This window comes from Mustela erminea, chromosome 11, assembly GCF_009829155.1.
Source record: "Mustela erminea isolate mMusErm1 chromosome 11, mMusErm1.Pri, whole genome shotgun sequence".
NCBI classification, from domain to species: Eukaryota; Metazoa; Chordata; class Mammalia; order Carnivora; family Mustelidae; genus Mustela; species Mustela erminea.
Window position 1 is genome coordinate 85,262,841 of NC_045624.1, and position 26,306 is coordinate 85,289,146.

Sequence of the window (26,306 nt, forward strand, 5' to 3'; positions counted from 1 at the left end):
AGTGAGTGCTTATGTCTGTGTTGCCAATTTGTAGAGAAGTCAGGGGACACTTTTCAGCTTTTGAGGTGCAGCTGGAAGCTTCAGTAGGTGTTTGCAAGGTAAAGATGGACATTCTCAGTGGAGGAAGAAGCAGGTGGGAAGGCATGGAGATATGAGATAGGGTTATACGTTGGGGGATCCACAGGTGACTTTGTATCATCATAGCATGGCCCAAGGAGATAGAGGATGAAGCTAGAGAAAGGTGGAGGGCAGAATGTGACAGGCTTTGGGTGCAGTGCAAAGTGATTCAGACTATGTGCTATAGGCAATGGGAGCCACTGAAGAACATTGAGTAGAACTTATAGAGATAGAAATGAGGTTTTGATAGTGTTGGCAGAAGGGACAAGTATGAGAGATATTTAGGAAGTACATAGGTAGGGTTGGTGATTGATTGGCTGGATACGGAGAGCAGAGGGGACCAGAGCAGATTACTTAGCCCAGCCCCTGGCAAGGGTGGTGCAATTCCATGCCTTAGGCAAAGACACTTGAGAATCACTACAACAGGCCCCTCCCCCAGAAGATCAGCAAGAAATCCAGCCAAGACCAAGCTCACTGATCAAGGAGAACAGCAGAGTTCCAAAGGAGGGAAAGCAAAGCATGGAATTCATGGCTTTCTCCCAGGATTCTTTAATCTTGCAAAGTTAGCTAAATTTTTAAAATTTTATTTCTTTCTTATTCTAATCTTTTTAACTTTTACTCTTTCCTCTTTTAACATTTATTAACTAGTTTATCTTAACAATACCTTTTTTTTTTTTAAGATTTTATTTGTTTATTTGACAGAGATCACAAGCAGGCAGAGATGCAGGCAGAGATACAGGCAGAGAGGAGGGGGAAGCAGGCTCCCTGCTGAGCAGAGAGCCCGATGCGGGGCTCGATCCCAGGGCCCTGAGATCATGACCTGAGCTGAAGGCAGAGGCCCAACCCACTGAGCCACCCAGGCGCCCAACAATACCTTTCTTAAAATCTTTTTGGACCTTTATTATGTTAGTCATATTTTATCCTTCATTGTATCTAACTTTATGTTTTGTATACACAGAGGGTTTTTTCTTCTAAAAAATTTTGGGGTACAACTTCTTCTAATAGAACAAAATATACCCTAAATCTAGCACAGGGTTTGTTCATTATCCAGCCTGAGCAAATTCTCTCCACTTTCTTTTTCTTTCCTTTCCCAACCAACTTATCAACTCCTTTTTAAGAATTTTATAGTGTAAGAAAATGGTCCAGTTTCTATTTTTTCCTTTTTCTTTTTCTTTTTTTTTTTAAATTTTTTTTGAACTTCTTTTTACCCCCTTTATTCACCCCACAATTTGGGGTCTCCTCTGATTTGGCTAACACACATTTTTCTGGGATCCTTGCCACCCTTTCAGTATTTTATTCTCTCACTCATATATTCTTATCTGGATAAAATGACAAGGTGGAAAAACTCACCACAAAAAAAGAGCAAGAGGCAGTACTGAAGGCTAGGCACCTAATTGATATGGACGTTGGTAATATGTCAGATCTAGAGTTCAGAATGATGATTCTGAAGGTGCTAGCTGAGCTCGAAAAAGGCATGGAAGTTATTAGAGAAACCCTGTCTGGAGAAATAAAAGCCCTTTCTGGAGAAATAAAAGAGCAAATCTAACCAAGCTGAAATCAAAAAAGCTATTAATGAGGTGCAATAAAAAATGGAGGCTCTGGGCGCCTGGGTGGCTCAGTGTGTTAAAGCCTCTGCCTTCGGCTCAGGTCATGATCAGGTCCTGGGATCGAGTCCCGCATTGGGCTTTCTGCTCAGCGAGGAGGCTGCTGCCCTCTCTCTCTCTGTCTGCCTCTCTACTTACTTGTGATCTCTGTCGGTCAAATAAATAAACAAAATCTTAAATCTTTAAAAAAAAAATGGAGGCTCTTACTGTTAGGATAAATGAAGCAGAAGAAAGAATTAGTGATACAGAAGACCAAATGACAGAAAATAAAGAAGCTGAGCAAAAGAGAGACAAACAACGACTGGACCACGAGGGGAGAATTCAAGAGATAAGTGATATCATAAGATGAAACAATATTAGGATAATTGAGATTCCAGAAGAAGGAGAAAGAGAGGGGGTGGGGCAGAAGGTAGACTGGAGCAAATTATTGTAGAGAATTTCCCTAATATGGCAAAGGGAACAAGCATCAAAATCCAGGAGGTGCAGAGAATTCCCCTCAAAATCAATAAGAATAGGTCCACTAATAGTCATCTAATATTAAAACTTGCAGGTCTTAGTGATAAAGAGAAAATCATGAAAGCAGCCCAGGACAAGAAATCTGTAATATACAATGGTAAAAATAGATTGGCAGCAGACTTATCCACAGAGACCTGGCAGGCCAGAAAGAACTGGAATGATATATTCAGATCACTAAATGAGAAAAACATGCAGCCAAGAATACTATATCCAGCTAGGCTATCATTGAAAATAGAAGGAGAGATAAAAAGCTTCCAGGACAAAAACCAAAACTAAAAGAGTTAGTAAACATCAAACCAGCTGTACAGGAAATATTGAAAGTGGTCCTCTAAGCAAAGAGAGAGCCTAAAGGTAACAGATCAGAAAGGAACAGAGACAATATACAGTAACAGTCACCTTACAGGCAATACAATGGCAATAAATTTATATCTTTCAAGAGTTACCCTGAATGTAAATGGGCTAAGTGCCTCAGTCAAAAGACACAGGGTATCAGAATGGATAAAAAACAAAACCCATCAATATGCTGCTTACAAGAAACTCATTTAAGACCCCAAGACAACTACAGATTTAAAGTGAGGGGGTGGAAAACAATTTACCATGCTAATGGGCATCAAAAGAAAGCTGGGGTGGCAATCCTTAAATCAGATAAATTAGATTTGAAGCCAAAGACTATAATAAGAGATGAGGAAGGACACTGTATCATATTCAAAGGGTTTGTTTAATAAGAAGATCTAACAATTTTATATATTTGTGCCCCTAACGTGGGAGCAGCCAACTATATAAACCAATTAATAACAAAATCAAAGAAATACATTGACAATAGTACAATAATAGTAAGGGACTTTAACACCCCCCTCACTGAAATGGACAGATCATCCAAGCAAAAGATCAACAAGGAAATAAAGGCCTTAAATGACAAATTTGTCCAGATGGACATCACAGATCTATTCAGAATATTCCATCCCAAAGCAACAGAATACACATTTTTCTCTAGTGCACATGGATCAGTCTCCAGAATAGATCACATCCTGGGTCACAAAATAGGTCTCAATCGGTACCAAAAGATTGGGATCATTCCCTGCATATTTTCAGACCACAATGCTCTGAAGCTAGAACTCAATCACAAGAGGAAAGTTGGAAAGAACTCAAATACGTGGAGGCTAAAGAGCATCCTCCTAAAGAATGAATGGGTCAACCAGGATATTAAAGAAGAATTGAAAAAATTCATGGAAACAAATGATAATTAAAACACAACTGTTCAAAATCTGTGGGACACAGCAAAGGCAGTCCTGAGAGGAAAATATATAGCAATATGTGCCTTTCTCAAAAAACAAGAAAGGTCTCAAATACACAACCTAACCCTACACTTAAAGGAGCTGGAGAAAGAACAACAAAGAAAGCCTGAACCCAGAGGGAGAAAAGAAATAATAAACGTCAGAGCAGAAATCAATGAAATAGAAACAAAAAACCAACAGAACAAGTCAATAAAACTAGGAGCTCGTTCTTTGAAAGAATTAATAAGATTGATAAACTCCTGGCCAGACTTATCCAAAAGAAAAGAGAAAGGACCCAAATAAATAAAATCATGAATGAAAGAGAAGAGATCACAACCAACACCAAAGAAATATAATTATAAGAACATATTATTAGCAGCTATACGCCAGCAAATTTGACAATCTGAAAGAAATGGATGCATTCCTAGAGATTTATAAACTACCAAAACTGAGCCAGGATGAAATAGAAAACCTGAACATACCTATAACCAGTAAGGAGACTGAAGCAGTCCTCAAAAATCTCCCAACAAACAAGAGCCCAGGGCCAGACGGCTTCCCAGGGGAATTCTACCAAGCATTTAAAGAGGAATTAATTCCTATTCTCCTGAAACTGTTCCAAAAAATGGAAATGGAAGAAAAACTTCCAAACTCATTTTATGAGGCCAACATTACCTTGATCCCAAAACCAGACAAAGACCCCATCAAAAAAGAGAATTATAGACCAATATCCTTGATGAACACAGGGTGAAATTCTCACCAAACTACTAGCCAATAGGATCCAAAAGTACATTAAAAGATTTATTCACCACAACCAAGTGGGATTCATTCTAGGGCTCCAAGGTTGGTTTAACATCCTCGAATCAATCAATGTGATACAATACATTAAAAGAAAGAACAAGAACTATATGATACTCTCAACAGATGCTGAAAAAGCATATGACAAAGTACAGCATCCTTTCTTGATCAAAACTCTTCAAAGTGTAAGTATAGAGGGTACATACCTCAATATCATAAAAGCCATCTGTGAAAAACCCACAACAAATATCATTATCAATGGAGAAAAACTGAGAGCTTTTCTGCTAAGGTCAGGAACATGACAGGGATGTCCATTATCACCACTGCTATTCAACATAGTACTAGAAATCCTAGCCTCGGCAATCAGACAACAAAAAGAAATTAAAGGCATCCAAATAAGCAGAGAAGAAGTCAAACTATCACTCTTTGCAGATGATGTGATACTTTATGTGGAAAATCCAAAAGACTCCACTCCATATCTGCTAGAACTTGTACAGGAATCCAGTAAAGTGTCAGGATATAAAATTAATGCATAGTTTCATTTCTATACATCAACAAGACAGAAGAAAGAGAAATTAAGGAGTCGATCCCATTCACAATTGCACCCAAAACCATAAGATACCTAGGAATAAACCTAACCAAAGAGGCAAAGAATCTGTACTCAGAAAACTATAAAGTATTCATGAAAGAAATTGAGGAAGACACAAAGAAATGGAAAAATGTACATGCTTATAGATTGGAAGAACAAATATTGTGAAAATGTCTATGCTACCTAAAGCAAGCTACACGTTTAATGCAATCTCTATCAAAATACCATCCATTTTTGGAACTAGAGGGTATTATGCTTAGTGAAATAAGTCAATCGGAGAAAGACAACTATCATATGATCTCCCTGATATGAGGAAGTGGAGATGCAACGTTGGGGGTTTGGAGGGTAGGAAAAGAATAAATGAAACAAGATGGGATCTGGAGGGAGACAAACCATAAGAGACTCTTAATCTCACAAAACAAACTGAGGGTTGCCGAGGGCAGGGGGTTAGGGATAGGGTGGAGGGGTTATGGACATTGGGGAAAGTATGTGCTATGGTGAGTGCTGTGAAGTGTGTAAACCTGGCGATTCACAGACCTGTACCCCTGGGGCTAATAATACATTATATGTTTATATACCATCCATTTTTTTCAAAGAAATGGAACAAATAATCCTAAAATTTATATGGAACCAGAAAAGACCTCAAGTAGCCAAAAGAATGCTGAAAAAGAAAGCCATCACAATTCCAGACTTCAAGCTCTATTACAAAGCTGTCATCATCAAGACGGTATGGTACTGGCAGAAAAACAGACACATAGATCCGTGGAACAGAATAGAGAGCCCAGAAATAGATCCTCAACTCTATGGTCAACTAATCTTTGACAAAGCAGGAAAGAATGTCCAGTGGAAAAAAGACAGTCTCTTCAACAAATGGTATTGGGAAAATTGGACAGCCACATGCAAAAAAATGAAACTGGACCAGTTCCTTACACCACACACAAAAATAGACTCAAAATGGATGAAAGACCTCAATGTGAGAAAGGAATCCATCAAAATCCTTCAGGAGAACACAGGCAGCAACATCTTCAACATCAGCCACAGCCACTTCTTCCTAGAAACATCGCCAAAGGCAAGGGAAGCAAGGACAAAAATGAACTGTTGGGACTTCATCAAAATAAAAAGCTTTTGCACAGCAAAGGAAGCAGTCAACAATACTAAAAGACAACTGACAGAATGGGAGAAGATATTTACAAATGACATATCAGATAAAGGGCTAGTATCCAAAATCTATAACGAACTTATCAAACCCAACACCCAAAGAACAAATAATCCAATCAAGAAATGGGCGGAAGACAGAACAGACATTTCTGCAAAGACATCCAGATGGACAACAGACACATGAAAAAGTGCTCCACATCACTCAGCATCAGGAAAATACAAATCAAAACCACAATGAGATATCACCTCACACCAGTCAGAATGGCTGAAATTAACAAGTCAGGAAAAGACAGATGCTGGCAAGGATGCGGAGAAAGGGGAACCCTCCTACACTGTTGGTGGGAATGCAAGCTGGTGCAACCACTCTGGAAAACAGCATGGAGGTTCCTCAAAAAGTTGAAAATAGAGCTACCCTATGACCCAGCAATTGCACTACTGGGTATTTACCCTAAAGATAAAAATGTAGTGATTGGAAGGGGCATGTTCATCCGAATGTTTATAGCAGCAGTATCCACAATAGCCAAACTGTGGAAAGAACCTAGATGTCCCTCAACAGATGAATGGAAAAAGAAGATGGAGTATATATACACAATGGAATACTATGCAGCCATCAAAGGAAATGAAATCTTGCCATTTACAATGATGTGGATGGAACTAGAGGGTATTATGCTGAGCGAAATAACTCAATTAGAAAAAGACAATTATCATATGATCTCCCTGATATGAGGAATTTGAGAGGCAACTTGGGGGTCTTGAGGGCTTGGGGGGTAGGGAAGGAAAAAAATGAAACAAGATGGGATCGGGAGGAAGACAAACCATAAGGGACTCTTAATCTCATGAAACAAACTGAGGGTTGCCAGGGGTGGGGGGTAGGGAGACAGTGGTTGTGTTACGTACATTGGAGAGGGTATGTGCTATGGTGAGTGCTGTGAAGTGTGTAAACCTGGCGATTCACAGACTGGTACCCCTGGGGCTAAAAATACATTATATGTCAATAAAAAAATAAAAAATTATTTAAAAAAATTGTCTGTTTTTATAGAGCTAATTTTCTCTTATCTTGCTGGCATGCTTTCAGAATTCTTGGAAAGAACCTATTTCCTTTCATAATTATGTGAATTAGTGTTTATATTTCCTATGTTCCTTTCTCAAAGATTTGCTCTGTTTGGTGCTGCTTACCACATTCTTTTAGGGATAAAGAACAAAACTTATACTTGGAAATAACGTTTTATCTCAATTAACACATCCTCTTTCTAAAATCATTGATAACGCTGTCTCATACAAAGTCCTTCAGAATGTATTTTAACCTCACAAGTGATTTTCCCTTTTATTCTATGGTTAGCTATTAAAGTTTTATAAAAAAAAAAAAAAAACAAAACTCTTACCTTTCTTTTTCTCAACTATTTTTATTTATTTCTATTTACTTGATTGTAGTATGAATTTTGTGATCATATTTTTAATATATTAACCACTGTGATCTAATTTGCTGATGTATAGGTCTAAAGGAGAGCAGGCTTTAGTCAACACACAGAAATAGATCCTCTATATATTTTAAAGGGGAAGAAAATCAGCATCTTTGTCACTTAGAAATAGAGCAACTGGCCTTGAGACGGCTCACGTCCTACCTGATGGAAGTCAAGAGGAGGGATTTTTCTTGAGGGAAGTGACAAGCTTAAGTTGGTCACTTCTTTTTGCAGTGTTTCCAGTAGGCAATTTGCTGGAAACAGGAGACTATTGTCTGTAGCCTCTGTAAGGAAAACTACTATTGCTAATGTTGGTATCAACAAATTCATATAAGGCCACTAGTGAGGAGAAAGGCCTGGAAAGGACTAAAAAGAGGTCAAGCTCCATATGAAAGAGTATAACCAAGGCAGACTTCTTGTTATGTGCCTTTGAAAATCCAAAGGAAAGCCCATATGCCTCTGAGACTCCCTGCTTCCTTTTAACTCCCTTCTTTCCATTTATTGAATCCCAAGCGATTTCATGTGTTTCCTGCTTTAGAGGTTTTGCTTCACTGAGCCTCAGGCCTTATTTATGTGTGTGTTCCATACAGATGGGTGGTCTCTTGAAAGTGTATCAGCAGATTAAGATATGCAGCTGTAAGTACTCCTACTGGAGCTCACAGCATAGCTGAGAAAATGTGGAATTTAAAGCCTTATGTGTTTGGTTGAAAGGAAAAAAGTGGTATGAGATTCATTCATTCACTCACCCACTGACTCACAAATCAAATCTTTTACGTGCCTCTGTGTACTAGACATTAAGGGAGGCTTCCCAAAGATGGCTGCCCCAGCCTTTACCATCAGGAAGCTTCCGGTGTTGTAGGCAGACAGGTGTGGAACAAATATGAAAATCTAATGAGCTAATGGCTTAGTTGGGAGCATTGTAAAGTACAGTGGAAACAAGATGGAAAGATCCTAAGTCTGCCCAGGAGTTCCAGGAGAACTTCACACTGTTAAAACTTGAGGGATAAGCAAGAATTTACTAGGTGGACGAGGGGAGAAGGTGTTTCAGGCAGAGGGAATAACTTGCAGAGATGGGAAGGCAAGGAGGACGTGGCATGTTTGAGGAGCAGTCAGTTGTGTGTCTGTGTTCAGCTGAAGATGAAAAGTGGGTATCTGGTGGAAGTGAGACAGTAGAGGTAGGTAGGGGCCACCTCAGGAAGAGATTGGGCCTCTACACTGGATTGGTTAGACTTTATACTATAAGCAATGGCGCTCCTGAAGAAATCTGAGCAAGGAAGCAAGAAGCTCCAATTTGCTTGCAGAGGGATCACCCTGCAGCCAGCGGAGAATTGTTCTGAAGACAGTGATACTTAAGGCAACAGAAGTTAGCAAGGAGAGAGGGTGCTTTAACTATGGCAGTGGCAGCAGGGATGGAGAAGCAGCAGAGGGACAGAGATTTTAGATTAGATCAGCTTTCCCTGAAAACCTGTTACCTTTCTTTTTCAAGGTAGGACCTCCATCCACCCGAAGTCAAATTTTGGGAATCATTCTTACCTCTTCACCTTCACCCCAAGTCCTGATCTCCCACAATTAATCAATCACCAAGTTCTTTCAGCTTTATGTCCAGAGTATTCTCAAATATGTTCTTTTCATGATAGTTCTGGCCTCTACCTCGTTCAAAAATTTGTCATATATTTCTTAAACTACTAAAAGATCTCCCACTGGTCTCCTGCCTTTACTCTTTCTTCTCACCTATCTGTCCCCCAGAGAAAAACCCAAATAATCTAACTAAACTCGAAGGCTAACTATGGCTGAGACTTCCCTACTAAGTGCTATTTCACCATCCACTGGTTCAAGTCCAAGCTCCTTGGCACAGTATGGAATTCCTCAGCAACATCTCCTTTTCGTAGTATATTTTAGTAGTATTAAGCTATATAAAGTTCCTTAAACAAGCATTCATTTTCATGTTTACATGTGGAGTAGGCTGAGTTAACAGATCCCTTCCTGTCTTCCTTCAACACTACACTGCCACACTATATTTAAATTACCCATACTTACCCTTCCAAATTCAACTGCAAAAAACAGGTTTTTGTTGGGGGGGGGTTGGCATCTCTGTATTTTTGGGTATTATTATTATCATTATTTTATGTTAGTTACCATACAGTAGTACATCATTAGTTTTTTATGTAATGTTCCATGACTCATTGTTTGTGTATAACAGCCAGTGCTCCATGCAGTACATGCCCTCCTTAATACCCATCACCAGGCTCACCAATCCCCCCACCCCTCCCCTCTAAAACCCTCAGTTTGTTTCTTAGAATCCATAATCTCTCATGATTCATCTCCCCCTCCATTTCCCCCGCTTCGTTTTTACCTTCCTTCTCCTAATGTCCTCCATGCTGTTCCTTATGTTCCACAAATAAGTGAAACTATATGATAATTGACTTTCTCTTCATTTAGCATAATCTCCTCCAGTTCTGTCCATGTTGATGCAAAAGTTGGGTGTTCATCCTTTCTGATGGCTACCTAATATTCCATTGTGTGTACGGACCACATCTTTTTTTTTTTAATTTTTTATTTTTTATTAACATATAATATATTATTAGCCCCAGGGGTATAAGTCTGTGAATCGCCAGGTTTACACTTCACAGCACTTCCCATAGCACATACCTTCCCCAATGTCCATAACCCAACCACCCTCTCCCTATCCCACTCCCCGTCCCTGCAACCCTCAGTTTGTTTTGTGAGATTAAGAGTCTCTTATGGTTTGTTTCCCTCCCAATCCCATCTTGTTTCATTTATTCCTTTCCTACCCCCAAACTCCCCAAGTTGCCTCTCAAATTCCTCATATAAGGAAGATCATATGATAATTGTCTTTCTCCGATTGACTTATTTTGTTAAGCATAATACCCTCTAGTTCCATCCACATCATCGCAAATGGCAAGATTTCATTTCTTTTGATGGCTGCATAGTATTCCCCACATCTTCTTTATCCATTCATCTGTTGATGGACATCTAAGTTCTTTCCATAGTTTGGCTATTGTGGATACTGCTGCTATAAACATTCAGATGCACGTGCCCCCTTGGATCACTACATTTGTATCTTTAGGGCAAATACCCAGTAGTGCAATTGCTGGGTCATAGGGTAGTTCTATTTTCAGCTTTTTGAGGAACCTCCATGCAGTTTTCCAGAGTGGTTGCACCAGCTTGCATTCCCACCAACAGTGTAGGAGGGTTCCCCTTTCTCCACATCCTTGCCAGCATCTGTCATTTCCTGACTTGTTAATTTTAGCGATTCTGACTGGTGTGAAGTGGTATCTCATTGTGGTTTTGATTTGTATTTCCCTGATGCTGAGTGATGTGGAGCACTTTTTCATGTGTCTGTTGTCCATCTGGATGTCTTCTTTGCAGAAATGTTTGTTCATCTCGTCTACCCGTTTCTTGATGGGATTATTTGTTCTTTGGGTATAGACCACATCTTCTTTATCCATTCATCTGTTGTAGGGCATCTCACTCAGCTCTTTCCACAGTTTGGCTGTTACAGACATTGCTGCTATGAACATTGGGGTACATGTGGCCCTTCTTTTCACTACATCTGTATCTTTGGGGTAAATGGCCAGTAGTGCAATTGATGGATCATAGGTTAGCTCTATTTTTAACTTTTTGAGGAACCTCCACACTGTTTTCCAAAGTAGCTGCATCAAGTTGCATTCCCACCAAGAGTGTAAGAGAGTTCCCCTTTCTCCACATCCTCTCCAACATTTGTTGTTTCTTATCTTGTCAATTCTAACTGGTGTAAAGTGGTATCTCAATGTGCTTTTGATTTGAATTTCCCTGATGGCTAATGATGTTGAACATTTTTTCATGTGTCTATTAGCCATTTGTATGTCTTCTTTGGAGTAATATCTGTCCGTGTCCTCTGCCCATTTTTTTGACTTGATTATTTGTTTTTTGGGTGTTGAGTTTGAGAAGTTCTTTATAGATCTTGGATATCAACCCTTAGTCTGTAGTGTCATTTGTAAACATCTCCCATTCCATGGGTTGCCTCTTTGTTTTGTTGACTGTTTCCTTTGCTGTGCAGAACCTTTTAACCTTGATGAAGATGTCCCAGAAGTTCATTTTTGCTTTTTTTCCCCTTGCCTTTGGAGACATGTCTTGAAAGAAGTTGCTGCGCCGATGTTGAAGAGAGAACTACCTATATTCTCCTTCAGGATTTTGATGGATTCCTGTCTCACACTGAGGGCTTTCATCCATTTAGAGTTTATCTTTGTGTATGGTGTAAAAGAATAGTTGAGTTCCGTTCTTCTGTATATAGCTGTCCAATTTTCTCAGCACCATTTATTGAAACAACTTTTTTCCACTGGATATTTTTTCCTGCTTCGTCAAAGATTAGTTGACCATAGAGTTGAGGCTCCATTTCTGGGCTCTCTATTCTGTTCCATTGATCTATGTATCTGTTTTTGTGCCAGTACCATGCTATCTTGATGATCAGAGCTTTGTAATATAACTTGAAATCAGGCAATGTGATGCCCCCAGGTTTGTTTTCCTTTTTCAACATTTCCTTGGCAATTCAGGGTCTTTTCTGGCTCCATACAAATTTTAGGTTGTTTTTTCCATCACTTTGAAAAAATGCCATTGGTATTTTGATTGGAATGGTGTTAAAATTATAGATTGCTGTGGGCAGCATAGACATTCTTATAACGTTTATTCTTCTGATGCATGAATATGGAATGTTTTTCCATCTTTTTGTGTCTTCTTCAATTTCTTTCATAAATGTTCTGTAGTTTCTAAAGTATAGATCCTTCACCAGAGAATGGGTGTTACTCACATTTGGTAACCATAAAGCATAGCAATTGTTCCCTCGTTCAGTGAGTATTTACTGAGTATCTATCACCCCCAGGATTCTGTGAAAGCAGCAATGACCAAAACAGAGTCTCAGTCTTCATGGATCTCACATAGTGAGAGGGCTCCAGGAGATTGCCTACCTAACAGACACTCAAGATACAGTACTCATAATTAAAACCTTCAAACATTAGGCAAATGAAAGAGTTCTAAACCACCGTCTAAGCACACTGTCTGGAACATTGCTCTGAATCATTTTCCCTTTAAACAACAAATATGGCAGTGACTAAGACAACTTAAGCAATGGACTGAACTGCCCTAACTGTGGGTACTGTGGTCTTAGTAGGTGATAATTCTCCTAACTACAGGAAAACATTTTCCCACATACATGGAGATATAACCTCATATTCAAACAATGAAGGGAATGAATAACATCCTATTTAATTAAACATTAAGAAAAGTTATAGGAGATTAAAGACTTTTGCAGATACTTTAAGATACCATCACCTTAGGGGCACTGTCAGTTGGGCATTCAACTCTTGGTTTCGGCTCAGGTCTGATCTCAGGATTGTGAGATCAAGCCCCACATGGAGCACTGCATGACCTCTCATGGGGCTCCATGCTCAGTGTGGAGTCTGCTTGAGTTTCTCTCTCTCCTTCTCTATCTGCCCTTCCCCCCTCTCATTCTCTCCAAAATGAATAAATGATTCCTTTTTTTTTTTTTAAGATTATATTTATTTCTTTGGCAGAGACAGATCACAAGTAGGCAGAGAGAAGGGAGGAAGCAGGCTCCCTGCTGAGCAGAGAGCCAGATGCGGAGCTCGATCCCAGGACCCTGAGATCATGACCTGAGCCGAAGGCAGAGGCTCCAACCCACTGAGCCACCCAGGCTCCCCAATAAATGAATCCTTATAAAAAGAGACACCATCTGAGTGCTGTGAAGTGTGTAAACCTGGCAATTCACAGACCTGTACCCCTGGGGATAAAAATATATGTTTATAAAAAATAAAAAATTAAAAAAAAAAGACACCATCACATTAGGAAGCTATTTCCCTCACTAGTAAACCTTGTTCCTCTTTATACTGGTAAAGGAAAACTTATATATTTCCTCATTCTCTAAAATGTACTTACCGGATAACTTCTTAAACAACTTTTATTCATGGGTGATACATTATTCACTACTTTCTAATTATTATAAGAAATGTATACAGTGTGAAATTACTGTGTCCTCCTCTTTGCTTCCCCCATTTAAATTAGCTCTCCCACTTAAACATCTTTCTGAGTGTCTAACTATATGTGTTTATGCTTTTGCTGATTAACTTCCACATGAGTTTCCATGATTTTCAGAATGCAGCACCCCTTCACCCTCTGCAAACCTAAAAAGCTCTTCTACCTCTGGGGAGTGAATTTCAGTGATTTCTCTGCTTATTTTCTGAGCTCTCTACATTTCTATAAAGCTGTCTTTCTGGTGACTCAGAGAAACAGCAAACCTGCTCCCTCCCACTATGGAAAGGACACAGCTCAGTAAGGGACACTGCCATTTATACAGAGGCTCAAGCCAAAAATCTGGCATCACCCTTGATTCCCTCCCTCTCTTCTTTACTCTCACACTCGGTCTATTTCTATCTCCTATTGATTCTTTTTCCTCAGTGCCCCTCAAACCTGCAGACTTTGCTCCAGCACTCTAACCTTAACGCAGACATTCATAACTGGATTACTGCCTTATAATTAGTCTCTAGTTCATCTATTATGCCTATGTTTATCCAGCAGATAGAGTTGTCTTTAAAACTTGTCTATCTGACCTTGTTACAGCCTAATCAATGATACTTAGTGCCGTTCCCTTGCTAAAAGGGCAGAGAACAAATTCTTTGATGTGGCTTCTGCACCCCTCATGACCTCGTCCTTGAGTCTCTTAAGCATCATCTCTCACCATTCTCCTCACAATCAAGCCATACCCAAATGTGCAGATTTCCTTGATGTCACCATACTTTTAAATTTATATGTCTTTATTCAGGTTGTTTCTTTGGCTTAGCACATACCCCTTCTTTCTATCTTGGAAAAGGTCTTCTCTGACTCTGAGTAAGGTTGTTTCCCACACCCATCACGGTTTGTAACCACTTGCCCCATGCCTGAGGAGCCATGCCTGTTTTGTCTATTCCAGCATCCCCAGCACTGAGCACAAAGTAGTCAGAATAAAGATTTGTTAGCCAAATGAGTAGTATGGTTCTAACTGAAAGCTCATTGTTTTTGAAAACTCATTATTGAAAAGAACTGAGAGTGAACATAATTACTAGAAAATATAAGAAACTTTTTTTTTTAAGAGGTACAATTGGTCACATTTGATCTCTAGTGAATATCTGCAACATTCCAGGGTTTAAATCCCAAATGTTAAGTCTCCAGTCAGATTTGCACTTCATCAGACCTACAATCCAGACTGGTGTTTAGCTGCCCAAGTTGATACCTGAGCTGACATATTTTATCTTGACTGTTTGAGATTAGCTTCCACAGCTGTTGTAGTACTGTATAGTCAATCATTTGCCTTTTAGATCAGACTTTAACCAATTTGAAGGAAGAAAGCAAAAAACCTTCAGAAGACTTATTTTTCAATGTTTTAGCAGGACATAACTACATTCTCCTCATAGATATCCATTTGCAGCTCTCAGATTGTGTATATTCTTTACAAGGAAAAAAAAAAACAAGTGGGACTTGAGGCTATATCCTAAGTTTTTTTTTTTTTAAGATTTTATTTATTTATTTGATAGAGACATAGAGAGTGAGAGCACACAAGCAGGGGGAGAGGCAGAGGCAGAGGGAGAGGGAGAAGCAGACTCCCAGTTATGCAAAGAGCCCGATTAGGGGCTCAAGCCCAGGACCCCAGGATCATGACCTGAGCTGAAAGCAGACACTTAACCAACTGAGCTACCCAGGTGCCCTTATATCTTAATTTTTTAACTTGTCCTCAATAGAAAAAACTTCAATATGTAGTCTTTGAAAATAAAAACCAAGTTTTCCCAAAGTGCTAAAGCCCCGAATAAAACATTTAAGCTTCACTGCCTTTGTTCCACAAATGTTCACCAGACACTCCTGGCTGGTGACAAGTGCTGTGGTGGAATCATATTTTGATGTGTTTTATAATGTGCTTTGATCTTCTACTTCTTGTTACCTCATGACCCTTTTAACAGCAGCTGGGCATCCACTTGTATATGAAAGGGAAGGTTTTTACAGAACACAGGAGGAAAAAAAAGAAAAAGATCCCAGGCTTTTAAGCTTTAAATTTTAAACCATGAAAGACTTGAGACATAATACTTTTCAAACCATGTAATCAGTTGGGACAGTTTTTCCACCCCCAGATTAGTCTATGTCAAGAGAAAAGAAGAACAGAAAAGAGGAGGAGGAGGGAAAGAGCAGAGGAAGGGGGAGCTAGAAGGAAGCAAAGAACGAGACGCTGAGAGATCCCCCATCCAGGGCCCTGTTCTAGACCTCCCTGGACTCTGTTCATCCGGAGAGAAGGTTGGCACCTCCTGATAGGTTTAGGGATCTGCGTAAATGGGAGCCCATCCCACCTTTCCCTGGTGGGTTGCGAAAAGGAACAAGGCATCTGAATTTTCCTATGCTTGCTGTTGTATCAGCTAAGATCTAAAAAATAAAACAGAAACAACTCTAATTAAAACTAGGAAATGTCGGGCGCCTGGGTGGCTCAGTGGGTTAAGCCCCTGCCTTCGGCTCAGGTCATGGTCCCGGGGTCCTGGGATCGAGTCCCGCATCAGGCTCTCAGGGAGCCTGTTTCCTCCTCTCTCTCTCTGCTTGCCTCTCTGCCTACTTGTGGTCTCCCTCTGTCAAATAAATAAATAAAATCTTTAAAACAAAACAAAACAAAACAAAAAAAACTAGGAAATGTCATTGTGACAGGGAATTGGCTGCATTTGTGGCAGAGAAACTGAGAAGCTAAATAGGATAATGACAAATCTAGAGATGTGAGCAGCAAGAGGAAGCCACTACTCCCCCTGCGCTGGAAGACCAAGGAGAACAGATACTGTGATTAGACCCCAGGGGCCAAGGTCACCAGGGAAGCTGGAATCGTAGGAGGCCTGATGGAAGGGAGAAGATCACAAAGGAAATGCAGCTATTGCTGCTGTTGCTGATGATGCAAAGAAAGGTGGAGGTAAACTCTGGCCTTTTCCTTCTCCTTCCCCTTCAATTGCTCACAAATATCTCACAAGCCCCAAATCCAACTGAATCAAGTGGACATGAGTCAGCCACTCTGCGGTGGAGTGAGAGAAGGGTGAGGCATGGGCCTGAGGGAAAATACACCCAGATGGGAGAGCAGGAAAATGTCTGCAGGGGATGTCTAGGACTATGGAACTAAGACCTCCTCACAGATTCCCCATACCCAGAGGGGCCCAAAGCAAGGCACACATGACAAAGGAGCCAGAAGACTTAAAGGGGCTTTGGAGCAGGGACTAGGAAGACACATCAAGGAATTTAACAAAACAGGAAACCAAAGACCAAATGAGCTTACAGCCATCCCAGTGTGTTCCAGCTTGGACAGAAAACATTGAAAAGATCAGACTTTTCCTCCACCATCACAAGTTGACTCCATGTAACTGCCTCCACCCCCTCTGGTACCACACATAGATGACACTACCAAGGAAAGGGAGAGGAGAACTTCTAGCAGAATAGAGATTGAATTTAAATTCCCTCTTAGATAAAAAAAAGGAAAGACCCTAGTCTTACATCTAGCCCACTAAATCTTGGGGAAGAATAGATACAACATGGATTATCAGTAATGCAGTGAAAAATGGAGAGAAATGGGTCATGTCCAAGGATGTGCTGGGGCCGGAGATCCACATAGAGAAGTAGTTCTATACTTGCCTGGAAGGAAGGGCTTTTAAGAGAAGGCCTCACTGGTGATATTTTATGAGCTTGAGGGATGAACAGGGATTTAGCAAGCAGATGGGAGAACCTCACCTCTGTTGTCTTCCTGTATCTCTTCCACTGCCTGATCTTCAAGAGAAGCCAACACATTCCTTATCTAACTACAGCCCATTAAAGTCTTTCAGAAACCTGGCAAATCTCTCCAGATTTATCTTCCTTTTGATTGGTAAGTGGGGCAGTGCTGGAGTGATAGGATGAGTATGGACTGAGTTTCAACTCTGATGAGTAACATCAGCAGCTTGCAAAAAATCAGTGCCTTTTTAAAAAATTAAGATTTATTTATTTATTTTAGCAGGGGAGGGGCAGAGGGAAAGAGAGAGAGTCCCAGCCAGGCTGTGTGCTGAGCATGGAGCCTGACGAGGGGCTCAATCTCAGGACCCTGAGAGCACAACCTGACCCAAAACCAAGAGTCTGACACTTAACTAACTGTGCCACCCAAGCAACCCAGAAATTAGTTCTTCAAAATGTATTCTTTTGTAGATTTGATAAGACCATTTCTAGACTTCAGTTTTGAACTAAAGAGTGAGATCTCCAGGTACTCAGGTAGTCTTACAGAATGTTCAGTCCACAAGAAAAACAGATATAAGCCAACTGGAATATATTATGTCCACATTACCAAACTTCTATAATGGAACAGATTTCAGATCTATCATGTAACATTCCAATCTGTCAAGACCTTGTTCAAAATACTGAATTTGCCATTTTGTAAGCAGAGAAACAAGACCATTGATTTACAAATAACCTCATCTGTCACTATTCCAGAAACAATATTCCTAATCTTACCTTTATAATAATAATTTAGGAAATAAAAATAATTGATAATACATTCATTGTTTACAAAGTGAAAAATGATTATATTACTGGAAAAAATAAAAGGCATTGAACTAGTCTGAAAATTTTCTTTACCTCGTTAGAGATGTGTGTTCCAGAGAGATCTACTGACAGCAAGGAAAAGATGTTTACCATATATTCAATTCCTAGGTCAGTCAAATATTCACAATTTCGTAAACTCAAGTAGTTTAAATTAGGGCAGCTGAAAGAAAGCAGTATGAAGAATTAATTTTAGCTTTTAATCACAGTGTCAGTAATCATTTCTTTATATCAAAACTATCTAAGAGAAGCAAATGTTATTGAAGCAAGGACTTTCTTTTTCTTAAAATAAAAGTAAACTTTAAAGTGGAAAATAATTTGGCATTACAAAGTAGGATAAAAGGGAGGTAGATTATTATATATTATATATTACTATATATATTATATATGTATCATTCCTGTAGCAAATATTATATATATATATATGAGCTTTCATTTCAGATAACAATTTCCAATAAGAAAAAATATCACATGTATACAAAAAGCTATCATGTAAGTATGATGAATGACCACTAAAAGTACAAGGTCAATCCCTTACATGTTTGCTACAGGAATTGACCCCTACTTTTGTACATAAGATCTCTGACAAGTAGGAGGATCAGGAGTAAACCCACCAGCTAGAACATCTCTTGGGAAACGCTGGAGTGAAGATTTATGTAGATATAATATCCTTGAAAAGTGAAGAGAAGTCACTCGTGTCTAGATAGTGATAACTTCGTTAATGACTCCATCTCAAACATTCTCTAATGTGAGATTAATAAGAAATAGATATGATCAAAAGACTAGTTTAATCTGACTCCAATGTTTTATTTTATTTCACTCATTATTAGACCAGTTTCTCAGTCTCCTGGTGTTTCCCAAATGTCTCTGAAGGTCTATCTCTGATGTCTCCTATTAGCAGATACACAATTTCTAATGATATGATATAAAATTTTATTGTTTTATCATACCGCTCTGATAGTTTCACAATAGAGACATCACTCAGGTGGATACAGTTACTTAAATTTAGCTCTCTTATCCTTATGCTCACAGGACCATCAAGAAATTGCTTTAGTCCCATATCACCAATTCTGTAGGAAAGAGAAAAGCTTTACATGTGATTTTAATGTAAATATATAGAGTACTACTTAAGTAATAGTTACTATATTCAATACATTCTAAAATAGCATGGTAATATCTTTATATGGGTATTGTGTTAACATTTTAAAACCAAATTTGATCATATAACTTTCAGTATAATAGAAAAAGTATAAATGATAGCAATGGGAGAAGTATTTATTAACATGTTCTTCCTATTAATTGTTCATTTAATTAGATGGCATGATTATTAGAATGATTAATAAGACAGGTTGTCCTTAAGGTCTCTTTGGAGTTAAAATGTGATCAAGTTAAGCAATCCCTGAAGCAGTTTCTTGCAAAAAAGTAACACTAAAACTTAGAAAAGGGAGAACCGAGACTAACAGTCAAACTATGGTCAGAATCTTACAGGAATTTTCAATAAATATAAGGTCAAGTTAGCTGGGCTGAAAAATCCAGTAAGTGACCTATGGATTTCTTTTCTGCTGAAGTACAGAAAACCTGGAAGAAGACCTTGACCTCAGTCTTCTCACACTCTCTATTCCTAATCAGAGACACCTGTGTGTCAGTGCCATTTCCACCACCCACCTCATCCTGAACCATGCTTTATAAATGACTGGAGGTCTGTTTGGCCCATCTGTTCCCTTGGGAGCTCTAATTCCATTTGGAGACTGCCAGTTCCTTCTAAAAAGCATTTCAGTAAATAAAGCACAACAGAAGATTGCACACTACATCCTAAGAGAGGTGGCTTTCACACACAACAATCCTGCGCATAGGTGTATTGATTGGAAGAGCCTTGGGAGCCATGTATGTTGATTGCTGACCTCTCCTATATCCTCTGGTCAGATTTACAACGAACCGAGCAGTACCGAGCAGAAGGTGAATGAGCCTGTTTCAGTTGAATGGGCCACATTAAGTGGATACCTCCCATGTCCATCAACTCCCTGTCCATCTGTAATGGGGGCATGTGGCAGCAGTTACCTGGTGGGTGGGGGAATGGAAGGGGGAAAGGGAGAAGGACATTTCAAACACAACTGATCAACTTGTCTCTTTGCAAACACCAGGGCTGGAGTAGTCATTGAGAGATATTTTTACTAACTGGAAAACAAATATGGCATGGCATTTGTAAGACTTAAAAAAGCATACCTCTGAAGATGATTTTTAAAAAATTAGAACATAGGGGCACCTGGGTGGCTCAGTGGTTTAAGCCTTTGACCCAGGTCATGATCTCAGGGTCCTGGGATCAAGACCCGCATCAGGCTCTCTGCTCGGCAGGGAACCTGCTTCCTCCTCTCTCTCTGCCTGCCTCTCTGCCTGCTTGTGATCTCTGTCTGTCAAATAAATTAATAAACAATCTTAAAAAAAATTAGAACATATTAAACAGTGTAAGGAAGCAGTAGGAATTAATAAGGAGCAACCTGGATGTAACAAAAATATTCTAAGATACATTCTAAGATGAGGAGCACCTGGGTGGCTCAGTGGGTTAAAGCCTCTGCCTTCGGCTCAGGTCGTGAACCCGGGGTCTTGGGATCGAGCCCCATATCAGGCTCTCTGCTAAGCAAGAAGCCTGCTTCTCTCTCTCTCTCTCTCTCTCTCTGCCTGCCTCTCTCCCTGCATGTGATCTCTGTCAAATAAATACATAAAATCTTAAAAAAAAAAAAAAAAACGCATTCTAAGTTGAAAAGATGGCCACCTGAGACAGATGGCAAACACGGCTTTATTGTCCTAGATAGACAGGCTTTTCTAGATATGTCTTCTAAGGCAAGAGATACAAAGCAAAAATATACTATTGGGGAATGACATCAAAATGGAAGCTTTTGCAAAGCAAAAGAAGCCAATCTAACAAAATGGCAACTTACTGAATGGCAGAAGGTGTTTGCAAATTATATCTGATAAGAGGTTAATATCTAAAATATAAAAGAACTGATAAAAGTCAGCTTCTGGTGGCAGGGTCTGGAGAAGAGGTAGCAGGCGCCATGTCCAGTCCCAAATGTGGCAGGAAAAGGCCCCTGAAGTAGTCCAAGGAGACAGATGAGGAGGAGAAGGTTTCAAGCAGAAACAGAAAGAGGAGCAGAAGAAATTCAAGAAGCTAAAAGCAAAGACCATGCAGAAGGGCCCCCTGGCCATAGACGGAATTAAGAAATCTGGCAAAGGGTGCCTAGGTGGCTCAGTCAGTTAAGCATCTGCCTTTGGCTCAGGTCATGATCTCAGGGTCCTTGGTTGGAGTCCTGTGTCAGGCTCTCTGCTCAGCAGGGAGCTTGCTTGCCCCCTCTCCTCTGCTCTTCTTTCTCTGTGAAATAAATAAATAAAATCTTTAAAAACAAAAGAATTCTGGCAAAAATTAAGTGGTTCCTTGTGCCTGAGTCAATGGTGATCCTTAATTCCATTCCTGTTTAAACATCTGGATTCCCTGTCATAGCATCTGTTGTTACCTACAGCTAGAATGGAGTTTTGTCTTAGATCCTATTGTACATTTAAAAAGAAAAAGAAAAAAACCAATCAATCATTTAAAAAAGAGATTCTACAAGTCAACATCCAAAAAATCCAATTAGGGGGCGCCTGGGTGGCTCAGTGTGTTAAAGCCTCTGCCTTTGGCTTGGGTCATGATCTCAGGGTCCTGGGATTAAGCCCCGCATCAAGCTCTCTGCTCAGTGAGGAGCCTGCTTCCTCCTCCGTCCCTCTCTCTCTCTGCCTGCCTCTCTGCCTACTTGTGATCTCTGTCTTTCAAATAAATAAATAAAATCTTTTTTAAAAAATTCCAATTAAAAAATGAGCAGAGGATCTGAATAGACATTTTTCTAAAGAAGACCTATAGATGGCCAACAGACACATGAAAAGATGCTCAACATTGCTCATCACCAGGGAAATGCAAATCAAAACTACAATGAAATATCACCTCACACCTGTCAGAGTATCTGGTATCTAAAAGACAAGAAATAATAAGCATCTGTGAGGATGTGGAGAAAAGGGAAAATTTGAACACCATGGATGGGAATGTAAATTGGCACAACCACCATGGAAAAGAGTATGGAGTTTCCTAAAAAATTAAAAATAAGACGACCTTAGGATTCAGCAATTCCATTATTGAATATTTATCTGAAGAAAATGAAAAACACTAACTCAAAAAATATATATCCACCCCGTGTTTATTGCAGCGCTAGTTACAATAGCCAAGATATGGAAGCAGTCTAACTGTTCATCAGTTGATGAATAGATAAAGAACAGGTGTATGCATACCTATATACACACACTATACAATACATACAATAGAATATTATGCAGCCGTAAAAATGAAGAGCGCATTTGAGACAACACGGATGGACCTAAGTGAAATAAGTCCGTTTGAGAAAGACAAAACCATATGATTCCACTCATAAATGAAATCCAAAAAACCCCATATGATTCCACTCATAAGTGAAATTAAAAGAGAGAAGAAAACCAAATGAATAAACAAACAAAAAGCTGAATCAGACCTATAAATACAGAAGACAAACTGATGGTTGCCAGAGGGTAGAGGGATGGGAGATTGAGGCCTTAGCGGAAATACAGGCTTCCAGTTAGGACTCAGTCAAGGGAATAAAAGGCACAGCATAAGCAATATAGTTAATGAGATTGTAATAATGATATAATAGGACAGATGGTAGCTACATACAGATGGTGAACACAGCATAATTTATAAAGGTGTCAAATCACTAAGTTGTACACCTGAAACTAATGCAACATTGTGTGCCAACTACAATCTAATAAGTAAGTCATCAAAACCAAACTGACCCTTTTAGAATACTGAATTAATAAGTAGAAGGCATATTTGCAAGTTCCCCCTGAAATGCAGAAAGATAAAGAATTAAAAATAAATGACATCAGGGGCGCCTGGGTGGCTCAGTGGGTTAAAACCTCTGCCTTCGGCCCAGGTCATGATCTCGGGGTCCTGGAATTGAGCCCCAAGTCAGGCTCCCTGCTAATCAGGGAGCCTGCTTCCTACTCTCTCTCTGCCTGTCTCTCTGCCTACTTGTGATCTCTGTCTGTCAAATAAAGAAATAAAATCTTTTTTTAAAATGACATCAAAAATAGAGAAGTAGGATTCAATCTTTAAGTAAAGAAAATTCTCGGAAAAAATATAATAAACAAAAACAAAGCAATAATCAGAGATATGTAAAAGCTTTTAAAGTGGCAAAACATGATCTGTACATTAAAAAAGAGAGAATAGGGGCACCTGGGTGGCTCAGTGTGTTAAGCCTCTGCCTTTGGCTCAGGTCATGATCTTGGGGTCCTGGGATCCCGTCCTGCACTGGGCTCTCTGCTCAGGAGGGAGCCTGCTCCCCCCCTCCCAACCTGCCTCTCTGCCTACTTGTGATCTCTCTCTGTCGAATAAATAAATAAATAAACTTTTTAAAAAAAGAGAATAAATAAAAACAAAAATGTCAAAGTACAAATTGTAGAAACATAGAAGAAACCAAAGAAGACCTAATTATCAGTTTTATAATAATTATAAATATAAATAAGTTGAAAATTTATAAATATAAACATAAACAAATAAGACCTAATATATCAGTTTTACAATAATGATAAATATAAATAAGTTGAAATAATGATAAATATAAATCCCCTATTAAAAGACAAGAGATTGTCAAATTGGTTTAATAAATAAACCTAAATTACAAGTAGTCTCCAAGAAACATATTTAAAATAAAATGACAACACAACAAAAAAATTACAAAGATGTATTGGGCAAATGTAAGTAAAAATAATATAGCCATGGCAAATAATCAGTAGATTGAGTCAAAATTCTATGCGAGGGGCACCTGGGTGGCTCAGATGGTTGAACATCTGCTTTGGCTCAGGTCATGATCTCCAGGTCCTGGGATCCAACCCCATATTGGGCTCCTGGCTCAGTGGGGAGTCTGCTTCTCCCTCTCCCTCTATCTCTCCTCTTGCTTGTGTTCTCTCTGTCTCTTTCTCTCTCTCTCACAAATAAATAAATAAATAAATAATCCCCCACCCCCCAAAAAAACCCACTATGCTAGTAAAAATATTAAACAAGGACTACAAGGTAACTTTATGCTGATTAAAGTTACCACCCACAATGAAGATGGCATATTGGGTATAGATTCTTGAAATCATATTCTTTTCCCCTTGAAATTGTGACAGTGAAATGGAGTAATTATGTAGTGATTTAAAAAATATGTGTGTGTTTATTCTTCCAATCCATGAGCATGGAATGGTCTTCCATCTTTTTGTGTCTTCTTCGATTTTTTTCATGAGGGTTCTGTAGTTCCTCGAGTACAGATCCTTTACCTCTTTGGTTAGGTTTATTCCCAGGTATCTTATAGTTCTTGGTTAATGGAATCGATTCTCTAATTTCCCTTTCTGTGTTTTCATTGTTAGTGTGTAAGAAAGCAACTGATTTCTCTACATTGACTTTGTATCCTGCCACATTACTGAATTGCTGTATGAGTTCTAGTAGTTTGGGGTTAGAGTCTTTTGGGTTTTCCATATAAAGTATCATGTCATCTGCAAAGAGAGAGAGTTTGACTTCTTCATTGCCAATTTGGATACATTTTATTTCTCTTTGTTGTCTGATTGCTGTTGCTAGGGCTTCTAATACTATGCTGAACAAAAGTGGTGAGAGTAGGCATCCTTGTCGTGTTCCTGATCTCAACGGAAAGGCTATGAGATTTTTCCTATTGAGGATGATATTTGCTGTGGGTCTTTCATAGATAGATTTTTTGAAGTTGAGGGAATGTTTCTTCTATCCCTATACTTTGAAGCGTTTTAATCAGGAACGGATACTGGATTTCATCAAATGCTTTTTCTGCATCAATTGAGAGGACCATGTGATTCTTCTCTCTTCTCTTATTGATTTGTTCTATCACATTGATTGATTTGCGAATGTTGAAGCATCCTTGCAACCCAGGGATGAATCCCACCTGGTCATGGTGGATAATCTTTTTAATGTGCTGTTGGATCTATTTGCTAGGATCTTGTTGAGAATCTTAGCATCCATATTCATCAGGGATTTTGATCTGAAATTCTCCTTTTTGGTGGGGTCTTTGCCTGGTTTGGGGATCAGGGTAATGCTGGCTTCATAAAAAGAGTCTGGAAGTTTTCCTTCTGCTTCAATTTTTTGAAACAGCTTCAGGAGAATAGGTATTATTTCTTCTTTGAAAGTTTGGTAGAATTCCCCAGGGAATCCATCAGGTCCTGGCTCTTGTTTTTTAGGAGGTTTTTGATCACTGCTTCAGTCTTGTTATTAGATATTGGTCTATTCAGGTTGTCAATTTCTTCCTGGTTCAATTTGGAAGTTTATAGTTTTCCAGGAATGCATCCATTTTATCTAGGTTGCTTAACTTATTGGCATATAACTATTGGTAATAATTTCTGATGATTGTTTCTATTTCTTTGCTGTTAGTTGTGATCTCTCCCTTTTCATTCATAATTTTATTAATTTGGGCCTTCTCTCTTTTCTTTTGGATTAGTTTGGCCAATGGTTTATCGATCTCATTGATTCTTTCAAAAAACCAGCTTCTAATTTCATTGATGCGTTTTACTGTATCTCTAGTTCCTACCTGATTGATCTGTGGTCTAATCTTGATTATTTCCCTTATTGTGTGTAGGGTTGGCTTAATTTGTTGTTGATTCTCCAGTTTTTTAAGGTGTAGAGACAGCTGGTGTATTCTGGATTTTTCAATTTTTTTGAAGGAGACTTGGATAGCTATGTATTTCCCCCTTAGGATGGCCTTTGCTGTATCCCAGAGGTTGTGAACCAAAGTGTCTTCATTCTAATTGGTTTCCATGAAATGTTTAAGTTCTTTCTTTGATTCCCTGGTTGATCCAAGCATTCTTAAGCAAGGTGGTCTTTAGCTTCCAGGTGTTTGAATTCCTTCCAAACTTTTCCTTGTGGTTGAGCTCCAGTTTCAAAGCATTGTGGTCTGAGAATATGCAGAGAATAATCTCAATCTTTTCCATGCTCATGGATCAGAAGAATAAACATTGTTAAAATGTCTATACTGCCTAGAGCAATCTATACTTTTAATGCCATTCCGATCAAAATTCCACCGGTATTTTTCAAAGAGCTGGAGCTAACAATCCT

At 39.1% G+C, this 26,306-nt stretch overlaps 1 protein-coding gene and 1 long non-coding RNA gene across 6 annotated transcripts in view; one reads left to right on the forward strand and one right to left on the reverse strand.

Moving 5' to 3' along the window:
• Positions 1-26,306, reverse strand: part of FBXL13 (F-box and leucine rich repeat protein 13) — a 247,282-nt gene that overhangs the window by 47,286 nt on the left and 173,690 nt on the right. For all 5 annotated transcript variants that reach the window (XM_032306078.1, XM_032306079.1, XM_032306081.1 and 2 more), the window contains exons 16-17: positions 19,090-19,209; positions 18,176-18,302 (exon numbers count right to left, since the gene is read on the reverse strand). In XM_032306078.1, coding sequence (XP_032161969.1) covers positions 18,176-18,302; positions 19,090-19,209 — 247 coding nt within the window. The remainder of the gene's footprint in view (positions 1-18,175; positions 18,303-19,089; positions 19,210-26,306) is intronic.
• LOC116569671 overlaps positions 1-26,306 on the forward strand; it is a 71,657-nt gene that overhangs the window by 39,295 nt on the left and 6,056 nt on the right. The window lies entirely within an intron of this gene.